Source organism: Tarenaya hassleriana, unplaced genomic scaffold (assembly GCF_000463585.1).
Source record: "Tarenaya hassleriana unplaced genomic scaffold, ASM46358v1 Cleome90, whole genome shotgun sequence".
NCBI lineage: Eukaryota > Viridiplantae > Streptophyta > Magnoliopsida > Brassicales > Cleomaceae > Tarenaya > Tarenaya hassleriana.
This window is the reverse complement of record NW_010971390.1, coordinates 105,619-116,993: the sequence shown is the minus strand read 5'-3', so window position 1 is coordinate 116,993 and position 11,375 is coordinate 105,619. Positions and strand designations below refer to the sequence as shown.

The 11,375-nt window shown below is 41.3% G+C and overlaps 3 protein-coding genes across 3 annotated transcripts in view; all 3 read left to right on the top strand.

Moving 5' to 3' along the window:
- The window catches only part of LOC104804582 (aldehyde dehydrogenase family 2 member C4), a 4,175-nt gene extending 1,023 nt beyond the window's left edge, over nt 1-3,152 (top strand). Inside the window, exons 2-9 of the mRNA XM_010528896.2 lie at nt 219-361; nt 985-1,371; nt 1,532-1,621; nt 1,711-1,884; nt 1,982-2,119; nt 2,267-2,404; nt 2,485-2,546; nt 2,659-3,152. Coding sequence (XP_010527198.1) covers nt 219-361; nt 985-1,371; nt 1,532-1,621; nt 1,711-1,884; nt 1,982-2,119; nt 2,267-2,404; nt 2,485-2,546; nt 2,659-2,932 — 1,406 coding nt within the window. The 3' untranslated portion in view covers nt 2,933-3,152. The remainder of the gene's footprint in view (nt 1-218; nt 362-984; nt 1,372-1,531; nt 1,622-1,710; nt 1,885-1,981; nt 2,120-2,266; nt 2,405-2,484; nt 2,547-2,658) is intronic.
- An 879-nt stretch (nt 3,153-4,031) lies between these two features.
- Nucleotides 4,032-10,228, top strand: LOC104804581 (DNA mismatch repair protein MSH7). Its single transcript, XM_010528895.2, has 17 exons — nt 4,032-4,451; nt 4,699-5,233; nt 5,318-5,413; nt 5,505-5,560; nt 6,041-6,107; nt 6,241-6,336; nt 6,587-6,718; nt 6,825-6,858; nt 6,956-7,003; nt 7,151-7,350; nt 7,436-7,562; nt 7,677-7,954; nt 8,113-8,307; nt 8,534-8,950; nt 9,042-9,138; nt 9,246-9,373; nt 9,484-10,228. The coding sequence occupies exons 1-17, from the start codon at nt 4,108-4,110 to the stop codon at nt 9,964-9,966; spliced, it is 3,333 nt and encodes a 1,110-aa protein (XP_010527197.1). The 5' UTR covers nt 4,032-4,107; the 3' UTR covers nt 9,967-10,228.
- Nucleotides 10,229-10,456: 228 nt separating this feature from the next.
- LOC104804580 (syntaxin-32) overlaps nt 10,457-11,375 on the top strand; it is a 2,891-nt gene continuing 1,972 nt past the window's right edge. Inside the window, exon 1 of the mRNA XM_010528894.1 lies at nt 10,457-10,890. Within this exon, the coding sequence (XP_010527196.1) occupies nt 10,656-10,890 (235 nt within the window). The 5' untranslated portion in view covers nt 10,457-10,655. The remainder of the gene's footprint in view (nt 10,891-11,375) is intronic.

The window sequence follows — 11,375 nt, the reverse complement described above, 5'->3', positions numbered from 1 at the left end:
CCCCCCCCCCCGGATCTTGATTGATCCGGGTTTGGATCTTGATTGATCCGGTTATCGTATTCCAAACCGAATCGACATCCGAACGGTTGAATAAGTATCACCAAACCGAATCAAGATCTCGTATCTTGACGATAACCGGGATTTGATCTTGATCGACCCCGGTTACGATATACCAAACCGAATAGAAGTCCAATTTTTTGTTTTTTTTTAATGAAAAGGGAAAACATTTGAGACGATAGATCCGAGGAATGGGGAAGTGATAGGGAGAATCGCGGAAGGAGATAAGGAAGACGTTGACTTGGCCGTGAAGGCAGCTCGTCAAGCCTTTGACCATGGACCCTGGCCTCGCTTCTCCGGTGCCGTACGTTCTTCCTTTTTTATAATTATTGATTATATATATATATTTCATTTTCTATTTTACGTACCTAACTCTCACGTTTTCTATGCCAATTCACACGAATTAACGATCACATTCTTTTGTCGTTAGCCTTTTCTCATGGGTTTCATTACAATTAGATTCTTAGCTTTTGCCAGATGAAAAAATAACGAGCTTTTTTGGGGGGGAAGTCAAGTCTACATGGAGTTTATTAATTAAGTTAAACACTAATTTATTAATTTAATTAAATATACTAAATTATTAAACTTTCGAGAGAGAGAAAGGAAAACGAGGGCAACTTGGCGAAACAAACAAACTTCCTCGAGTTTGACTTATTTTGTGTGTAGCACCATCTTCATGAAATAAACAAAATATCTCAGCTTCCACCTACTCGTATACCATATTATTGTTACACAATATTTCATTTTTAATAAAATCTGGAATATTAAATTAATGAAATCTTGTTATGAATTCAGGTAAAGATACACGTTGAATCATGGACTGATATATATATATATACACACACACGTTTGTTTGAAGAAACATGAGAAAAGTTTGTCAACCAGCATTGTTCAACGGTCTAGTTGTTAATGAACATATTTCATCAGGAAAGGGCGAGGCTGATACACAAATTCGCGGATCTGATCGAAGAGCACGTCGAAGAATTGGCGGCGTTGGATGCGATGGACGGAGGAAAGCTGTTCTTGTGGGGAAAACTGACGGATATTCCGGTGACCGCAGGCCATTTCAGGTACTACGCGGGTGCGGCTGATAAGATTCACGGCGAGGTTTTGAAGATGACTCGTCCTTCGATGTTTGGTTACACGCTCAAAGAGCCTATTGGAGTGGTCGGACACATCATCCCGTGGAATTTCCCGAGCATAATGTTTGCTATGAAGGTGGCTCCCGCCTTGGCCGCAGGCTGCACCATGGTGGTCAAGCCTGCCGAGCAAACTCCTCTCTCGGCTCTATTTTACGCCCATCTCGCTAAGCAAGTAAGTGCCTCTCATCCCTTGTACCGACGCTTATGATCATTCAACGGTAATATAATGACAATATCGTAATAGTAATTATGGTTTAACTTAGGGTTTTACTAAGATATTATCTTTTAGGTAATTCGAGTTTTTCGTTTTGTTCGATCCTTTTGCGAAATAGGCCGGAATCCCTGACGGTGTGATCAATGTCGTGACGGGGTTTGGACCGACCGCCGGAGCTGCCATTACATCCCATATGGACATAGAAAAGGTCATATATTGAAATCAAAACTTTTATTACTCATTACTCTCATCGATATATATGGGTTTTGATCGAGATATTTGTGTTTTTTTCATCAGGTTAGTTTCACAGGATCGACGGAAGTCGGGAGGAAGGTAATGCAGGCTGCGGCAACTAGTAATCTGAAAGCCGTCTCGCTCGAATTGGGTGGAAAATCGCCTCTTCTGATATTCGACGATGCGGATGTCGACAAAGCCGCAGATCTCGCCCTTCTCGGTAACTTCTACAACAAGGTAGGCATTGTTCTTTAAGGTCGTGACATGTGAAATCATGTATATGTTTTACAAGCGATCACACATATTCCGAATTGTAAATTTCGGTTGGCTCCAGGGAGAAATCTGCGTCGCAAGCTCTCGTGTCTTCGTCCAAGAAGGTATATACGATGCACTCGCGAAGAAGTTAGTCGAGAAGGTGAAAGGTTGGACCGTGGGCGATCCATTCGACCCTACTGCTCGTCAAGGACCTCAAGTACGACCTACTCCGTTTTCTAAAAAAACTTACCTTTATGGTTTGGTTTTTATATTAAGATGATTCGTATTAGTATCTAAGCTTTAGAATTACGTGAACTCTCTGTAGTTTTCGATTTAAACCCGAGGCTTTGGTGTTTTTACATAGGTGGATAAGAGACAGTTCGAGAAGGTCCTCTCTTACATTGACGACGGTAAGCAAGAAGGTGCGACGTTGCTAACCGGTGGCAATGCCATTGGGAACAAAGGATACTTCATCGAGCCGACTATCTTCGCGGATGTCACGGTATATCCTCACTTCCCCGCCCCCGAAACCATGCTTCATTTTTTCTTGTACAATGAGTTTGGAACCGATTTCGATCGCAGGATGGCATGAAGATATACCAAGACGAAATCTTTGGACCCGTCATGTCTTTGATGAAGTTCAAGTAAGCGAAATCTCACTCGTCTATCCCAAAGATGCGATGTGCCTTTCTCTCACAACTTCTGATATGTATATAAGATCGGAATCCCATTTCATTTACGTGATCGTTTGGACAGGACGGTGGAAGAAGCGATCGAACTGGCGAACAACACGAGGTACGGACTGGCAGCGGGGGTCGTGAGCCGGGACATTGACTTGGTGAACACGGTTTCGAGGTCGATAAAAGCGGGTGCGATATGGGTGAATTGCTACATCGCGTTCGACGTGGACTGCCCGTACGGCGGCTACAAGATGAGCGGTATCGGCCGGGACAGCGGCCTGGACGCTCTCTACAGCTATCTTCACGTCAAGTCCGTCGTCACCCCTCTTCACAATTCCCCTTGGCTTTGAACTCTCGCACCGTTTAGGGTTTCGTTTACGGTCACTCTTTTTTCGGTTTTATGATTACATCCAACGTTACCACGAAACGCAATAAAACGCTCGTCTTCGACGTTATCTGCTTTTACCAATACGTTTCTTTCTTTTCTTTTTTAAAATTTTTTCCCATATCATCGGCGTTACCAGTGTTAGTAGCTGTAGCAGCAAGAAATAGAATTCTTGGACATGACTAGCAAGGGATTCAGTGGATTCAGATTTTTTTTATTTATTAATATTTAACTTAAATTGATTCTAAACAGATAATATCTAAATAGTTTTTAAAGTTTAATTTAGATGTTAAATTCGATTCAGACCCCATTAGAACTTATTTCATTTCAACTTCTATATCGGATATTATTAAAAAAGTATTTTTTTTTATTTTAATATAAATTTAATCGAATCGATTCCGGAAAAATAATATCTAATTAGATCTCAAATTAGATACGGTGCGCTAGAACTCGATATCGTTTTAGTTTGTATGCAAATTTAAATGCAACGATTTATCATTAAAAAATTGAAGATTTTGAATTCGAATACAAATAAAGAACATCCACAATTCAAAGAATTTTAGTTGATTGAAATTCATGTCGTATATATTGAATCTAATTAACAATTGACTTTCTAACAAACAAAGTTCAACACATTAGGCCCAAACGAAAAAATATATATAAAAAACAAACTGCAGTGTATGTAGCATTTGTGCAAGTGAACCGAAACCCTAACCAAACTAAGCCGAAATTTTGGTTTGGGTTTGATTTCTATTTGAAAAATCAGATTAAACCCAACCGAACCGTAAAACCGGAGAAAACCGAACTATGAACCGAATGCTTATTGGGCTTGGGCTTTTATTAACTTAACCAATATGATGCCACGTAGGCTTCGATTAGCTTGACGCGCCGCGTTGATTGATCTGACGGTTCACAGTGAGTTAATATAATCCGACGGTCAAAAGGCCTCGAGAGTGACAAAAAAAAAATAATGAGCCCTAAGTCCTAACTAAGGAGGATTCATCTGCCATTTCCATCGACGAATTTTTGGCGCCAATATTTTCCCCCCTCTCTCTCTCTCTCTCTCTCTCTCTCTCTCTCTCTCTGTTTTCTTATATCAGAATTCGAAAACACATCTGTCTCACTCTATCTGCTCGAAAAATGCAGCGTCAGAGATCGATTTTATCTTTCTTCCAGAAGCCCTCGCCTACGCCGGCGTGTCAGGGCTCAGGTTCCGGCGAGGCTGCCGAAGGTGGAGGGTCTCAGCGGTTTCCGATGAAGAAAATGGAATGCGAGGGCGACGTTTCGATGCTTTCTGCTGATCGAGCTGTGACGATTTCTCCAGATGAGGTCAGAGGAACGGATACTCCGCCGGAGAAGGTGCCGCGTCGGGTCCTGTCGTCCGGAGTTACTGCGGGTGAAGCCGCCGGAGGTGCATCGTCTCTGTTCTCAAGCATCATGCATAAGTTTGTAAAGGTTGATGATCGAGAATCTGCCGGAGACAGGTAGATTTTTCCCTTATTTTGAAAATTTTAGGTGATTTTGAATATTCTAGATTTATGCTTCACGGATGGTTAGGTTATGTTCAAATTCCTTGTCACCTTCATATTTCGTCCCTGAAAAAGGAAAATCAATGACAAACCAGTACGTCGCTGATACCACTGGATTATGTTGTTTCAATGGAAACAATGATAAATGGAAAATTCTAGGGAATCTGATTGCTACATTGTACCAATGTCAAAATTTTGTCAGGTGTCGAGCAGCTGATGTTTCTTCTGATGTTTCATCTGTATCCCTTAAGGCTAATGGGCTCCAAGAATGTCGACCCAATAATGGTCAACCTCTTGAACGGGACCCTGTTTTTAGCTTCAGCGAAACGGCAGATGGAAGATCAGTTGGAGATACGAGTGTAGATGATGATGTTCTTGGCCCAGAAACACCAGGGATGCGTCCAATCCTGCCACGTCTGAAGCGGGTTCAAGAGGATAGATTGATGTTTGGAGATAATGAGCGTTCTCTAGTTGCTTCTAACAAAAGGCTGAAACTGCTTCAAGATCCGATTTGTGAGGAGAAGGGAAAAGGAAATGATGTAGATGGAGGAAGCAAGTTTGAATGGCTTGACTCTTCTCGAATCAAGGATGCCAACGGAAGACGACCTAATGATCCCCTTTATGACAAAAAGACTCTATACATACCACCTGATACTCTTCAAAAAATGTCTGCCTCACAGAAGCAATATTGGAGCGTCAAGAGTCAGTATATGGATGTTGTGCTTTTCTTTAAAGTGGTTAGTGAATATCACATTACTTCTTGGTTAATTTTTCTAGGTGCCATTGGTTTGCTTTATAATTTATACGCTGTTCATCCTCAGGGGAAGTTCTATGAGCTGTATGAGCTCGATGCGGAAATTGGTCACAATGAGCTTGACTGGAAGATGACTGTGAGTGGAGTGGGCAAATGCCGACAGGTAAGTTGAACCTATAGTTTGGAGACTGATCTGTTCATTTCACTGCTTTTGCAAAGCCTGTGAGATTTATCAACACCCCCATTTTGGTCAGGTCGGTATTTCTGAAAGCGGGATCGATGATGCGATTCAAAAGCTAGTAGCTCGCGGGTAAAGGAACTTTTAAGCCGCTCTATGTCAGTTTCCATTCGCTATGTCTCCCACTGTGAATTGGACAAGGATAAAGTCGCTTCTGCCCCTTTTTTTTTATGTGCATCTTTGGTTGTTTGAACAGAATCTTAACAGAACAAGCAGTAATGATCCAAGCAGCTTGGAGATTTTTTTTTTGTTGATGAGGAAATTGGTGCTTGTTATAATGCTTGTGTGTTTTTATTTATTTATTTATTTACATTGCTCTGTAATTAAGTAAGACGGGTAAGATGCAGTTGTTAATTAAGGCTAACCTTAGTTAAGTTTTATTTGTGTTCCTGTGCTTCACATGCATTTTCCTCCCATTGATGCTGTCAAGCCTTGCATTCATAGAGTATTAGTCATATTAGTAACTTAAAAAATATATTAAGTGGGTAGATTTGTTTGCTTTCTATACCTCACTGATGTAAAAATTTGGCGCCTTGATTACTCTATTGGAAGGTACAAAGTTGGACGAATGGAGCAGCTCGAAACATCTGAGCAAGCAAAAGCCAGAGGTGCCAATAGTGTAAGCTAGACTTGAAAAATGATAGGAGCTGGTCCTGATATAATAAAAATTCTTTGGCATTATTTTGTTTGCTATATTAGACTCAGTTTACTGATGTGGTAAACTAACAAATGCCTGCTTTGGTTTGAATCAGATAATCCCGAGAAAATTAGTTCAAGTTGTAACCCCATCAACTGCAAGTGAGGGTAATATCGGACCCGATGCTGTCCATCTTCTAGCTATAAAAGAGGTCTGTTGTCTATCCATGTCATATCTTAAATCAATTTCACAATCTTTTCCCCTAAGACTTTGGATGTGGGATTTCAATTTCAAAAGAAAATTTGTCTCGCCTTATATTTCACAAAAAGCCTGCAACTCTGTCTTTTAAAGAGAATGCCAAGCAAAGTTTGATGGCTGAAGCATCGCTCATATGATCATGATACATTTCTTACATTGTTTTGGTGACAAATACCGCTAATGATATATGCCTCTAATTTTAGGTTCAAGTGGGGATAGAAAACAGTTCAACAGTGTATGGCTTTGCTTTTGTTGATTGTGCCGCCTTGAGGTTTTGGGTTGGAACCATCAGTGATGATGCCTCGTGTACTGCTCTTGGAGCTTTACTAATGCAGGTACGCAAGTATTTTTTTGCCAATTCATTGCTATGTGATTTTGCGTAGAGATATTTGCATTTTCGATGTTCATGTTTCAAATAATCTTTTTGGCACCTTATTCCAGGTTTCTCCAAAGGAAGTGGTATATGAAAGTAAAGGTGAACTTCTTTTTGTACCCCTGGTCGTTTGTTTTAAATAAACTCGTTGTAACTGATGTCATGATATATAAAAATGTAACATTTACGAATAATGCAGGGCTATCAAGAGAAGCACAAAAGGCTCTTAGAAAGTATACATTGACAGGTAGCGTTGAACATCATCCCTCATTGAAATATGTGCAGAGCCTGTGGATCAATTGAATATGAATCTGCATCTGTTTTTCTAGGTTTTCATTCAAGTATGGAACAACTTGAACATCTCTTCATTTGGTTATATTGTTCATTTTTATAGGGTCTACGGCAGTGCAGTTGACTCCAGTCCTGCAAATTACTGATAATATGGATGCTTGTGAAGTAAAAAATATGATACAGACTAACAGTTACTTTAGAGGATCTTCGGAATCATGGAACTGTGTCCTTGATGGTCTAACAAATTGTGATATTGCCCTAACTGCTCTCAGAAGATTAATTAGTCATCTGTCTAGATTAAAGGTAAGTTGCTTGACTAGGTTCCACTTTTCTGAGATTCCGGCAAATGGAATCCTCGTAACTCAGAGGTTCTTCTACATTCTTGCAGCTAGAAGATGTATTAAAGAATGGGGATATCCTACCATACCAAGTTTACAGGAGTTGTCTCAGAATGGATGGTCAGACAATGGTAAATCTAGAGATATTCAATAACAATTTTGACGGCGGTCTTTCAGGCAAGTTGGTGTTTCATTTATAGAGGAGAGTATGCTCTGGAGAAATACATATTCTAATACCCGATATAGGTCTCATCCCTTAGTAAGGCCTAGCTGATGTTGTTTGCTGTGCAGGGACCTTGTACAAGTATCTTGACAACTGTGTAACCCCAACCGGAAAACGTCTCTTAAGACGGTGGATCTGCCATCCACTCAAAGATGTTGGGAGCATCAAAAACAGGCTTGATGTCGTTGAAGAATTTCTATCAAACTCAGAAATCATGAAAGTAAGTGGCCAGTACCTTCAAAAAATTCCCGACTTGGAAAGGTTGCTTGGACGCATAAAGGCTAGCGTTCAGTCGACAGCTTCTCTTTTACCTGCTCTCTTGGGAAAAAAGATGCTGAAACAATGGGTAAGTTTCCCAATCCACAGTTTTTTTTCCTCTGGTATGACTTTTGTTTAAGGCCTTAGCATTGTGAATCTAATTTAGTAGAGATTTTTTCCACACGTCTTGAAATTTTTTGTCTTGTTATCCTTTCCTCTCTGAACCTATACAATGTTTCGCTTCAGCTTAAAGCATTTGGACGACTTGTTAAAGGTCTCCGAAGTGGAATGGATTTGTTGTTGCTTCTGCAGAAGGAATCACATCTAACAAGTTTACTGTGTAAAGTCTGTAAACTTCCGGAATTAGTTGGAAAAGACGGCCTAGAGTTATTCCTTTCTCAATTTGAAGCAGCCATAGATAGTGACTTTCCAAATTATCAGGTACGCTTTTATATTGCGAATCCATGCATATGACAAAAAAAAATGTTGCTAAAGTTCAAAGATATCTCATTTTCTCATTTTGCTTGCATTGTGTGATGTTTCCCAATTTTATTTTGGGTTAGTAAGCTTGAATTCTTGTGCTTTACATTAGTGATATTTCCGTGAAAGAACATAATTTATGTCCATTGTTTCGTAATGCATCATCTCTGACTTAGTATTGTACCAGAACCAAGATATGACAGAGGAGAATGCTGAAACTCTTGCAATACTTATCGAGTTATTGATCGAGAGAGCTGCTCAGTGGTCTGAGGTCATTCATGCCCTAAGCTGCATTGACGTACTGAGATCTTTCGCTGTCACTGCAACATTATCTGTCGGAAGCATGGCCAAGCCTGTTATTTTCCCCGAGTCGAAAAGTACAAGTCACGATCAAGATAGAAAAGGGCCCATACTTAAAATCCGAGGTCTATGGCATCCATTTGCAGTTGCGGCAGATGGGCAACTGCCTGTTCCAAATGATATACTCCTGGGCGAGGACAGATGCAGCAGTCGTCATCCTTGCTCGTTGTTGCTGACAGGACCAAATATGGGCGGGAAATCAACGCTTCTTCGTGCCACTTGTCTAGCTGTTATCCTTGCCCAAGTTCGTTAGCCCGATTTTTTTGGTTATATTACTGTTTTTTTCTTTAGTAGCATCCATTTTCTGATCGACCTTTCTTCTCCTTTCTTTGCAGCTCGGGTGTTACGTGCCTTGCGAGACGTGTGAGCTGTCACTCGTCGACACTATCTTCACAAGGCTCGGTGCCACGGATAGAATCATGACGGGGGAGAGTAAGTAATCACAAACAAGAACCAGTAAAGCGAAATCCATCTTCACAGACAAGAGCCGAGAATTGTCTCGAGACTGATGTTTAATATGGTGAAACCCACATTGGCAGGTACATTCTTGATCGAGTGCACTGAAACAGCATCTGTACTTCAGAATGCAACTCAAGATTCACTGGTTATATTAGATGAGCTAGGTAGAGGAACAAGCACTTTCGATGGATACGCCATTGCATACTCTGTGAGCTCTTCTCCTTCGAAATCCTTTCTCATCCTTTTTTCGAAACCAAACGTTTTTCTTCGTATTCTCTAACCAAAAATCCCCTCCGATAATTTTTTCCATTCGGTTAGGTTTTCCGTCACCTTGTGGAGAAAGTCCAGTGCAGGTTGCTCTTTGCGACGCATTACCATCCGCTCACAAAGGAGTTCTCGTCTCATCCTCGGGTGACGTTACAACACATGGCTTGTGCTTTCAGATCAAGAACCGGGCATCAATCTTCGAGCTCCGACCAAGAACTGGTGTTCCTGTACCGACTAACCGAAGGACCTTGTCCCGAGAGCTACGGTCTCCAGGTCGCCCTCATGGCGGGGATTCCCGACCGAGTAGTGGAAACAGCTTCAGAGGCGGCTCGTGCCATGAAGAGATTGGTCGGAGAAAATTTCAGGACAAGTGAGCAGAGGTCGGAATTCTCGAGTCTGCACGAAGAATGGCTGAAGATGTTGGTAGGAATTTCTCGTATCGAAGAGGATGCCATCGAGGAAGAAGATCTCTATGTCACGTTGCTTTGCTTGTGGCATGAACTCAAACTCTCCTGCAGAAGCCATTCGAGTTAAACAAAAAAGGGACAAGAAGACATATAACTTGTAAAGCTCTGGTAGGACAAAAGTGATGCAGTTAGAGTTATATGCCTTAGATTTAATTCAGTACCAAAATCAGAAGATGAAAGGGCTGACTTACATTTGTAAATCAGTAGGTAAGATTTGCTCATCCGTGAGTCGGGTATTCGGTTTTCGGGTAATATGGTTTTTTTGGCAATGACGAGAACTTAATCTTCGGGTTTGGGCGTCGTCCGAAGAAAATTTATATCTACGAGTATCCATCGTCGGACTTGTCTAAGATTAGAATTGCGATTTGTTATCACGCACACCTTGTCTGTGTCGTTCTTCAATATACAGAAGCTTCTTAGGGGCATAAAATTACAAACAAAACATTTGGGGTCAAAATGTAATAAATTGAAACTAAGCGGTCAAAATAAGAAATTTGCTGATTCTTTCGAGTTTTGATCGTTTCTCAATCCTTTTTTGGTCCCTTCGGGATCAGATGACGTACGTACCAACGCTTAATTTCATTTCCCTCTCTCGTCGGCTAGGTCTCTGTGGGTGATGCATTTCATTGTTCCACATCCAGAAATCCCACTCGGCCCTGGTTGGATCTCGAGAAATCAATTGGATCTCTAGGGTTTTGATTTCTTCTGCTTCGGAGACCAGATCCGAGCTCAATCCAGGGAATTGGTGGAAGAAAAATGCCGGTAAAGCATGTGCAATCGTCGTACCGAGATCGGACGGACGAGTTCTTCGGTATCGCGGAGAGGCTGAGGAAATCGATTTCTCCAGCGGCGGCGAGTAATGCCGCGGGTGGCGCACAGAGGGAGGATCCTAGATCTGCGGTGGCGATTCAATCGGAGTTCAACAGGAGAGCTTCTAAGATCGGATTTGGTATCCACCAGACCTCGCAGAAGCTAGCCAAGCTCGCGAAACGTAAGTTTTTTAGCTTCTGATTGGTTGCTGATCTCGTGATTTTGAGCCTTAATTTCAATCTGAGAGATTCAACAAGTCGGTGTGGTCTTCTCGATTCACGATCCTGTAGTGGTTTGACGATATCTTTTGCGATGATAAGGAGCTAATCTGAATGCTCTGTTTATGTCAGCTGAAATTTGTCTTCAAAAGCTATCACCATTAGTGGCATTGGGTAGGTGATTAGACGGTTGAGCTTGAAGCTTGCGTTATGATGGCATAATGCTCGCATATGTACTCTGATCAAGCAGAATAGCTACTTTCTAGATCATTGTTAACCTGATCATGAAAACTCGTAGGTTTGTATGTAGATTGCAACCAGTTTCTAGTCCACGGGGAAGTGTAATTGTTTTATTCTCTTTTCGACTGGTTTTTCCACTGGTTTGAATCTCTGGCTCCAATAATACACTGCTCAAGCATCACTTTGCTGTAGTAGGGAAAGATGAGGC

Bases quoted from the DNA above. Each gene is read 5' to 3' on its own strand.
- LOC104804581 (XM_010528895.2), top strand. From the start codon at position 4,108: ATGCAGCGTCAGAGATCGATTTTATCTTTCTTCCAGAAGCCCTCGCCT. The intron at 5,414-5,504 runs GTAAGTTGAACC...CATTTTGGTCAG, and splicing joins GAGTGGGCAAATGCCGACAG to GTCGGTATTTCTGAAAGCGG. The intron at 5,561-6,040 runs GTAAAGGAACTT...CTCTATTGGAAG, and splicing joins CAAAAGCTAGTAGCTCGCGG to GTACAAAGTTGGACGAATGG.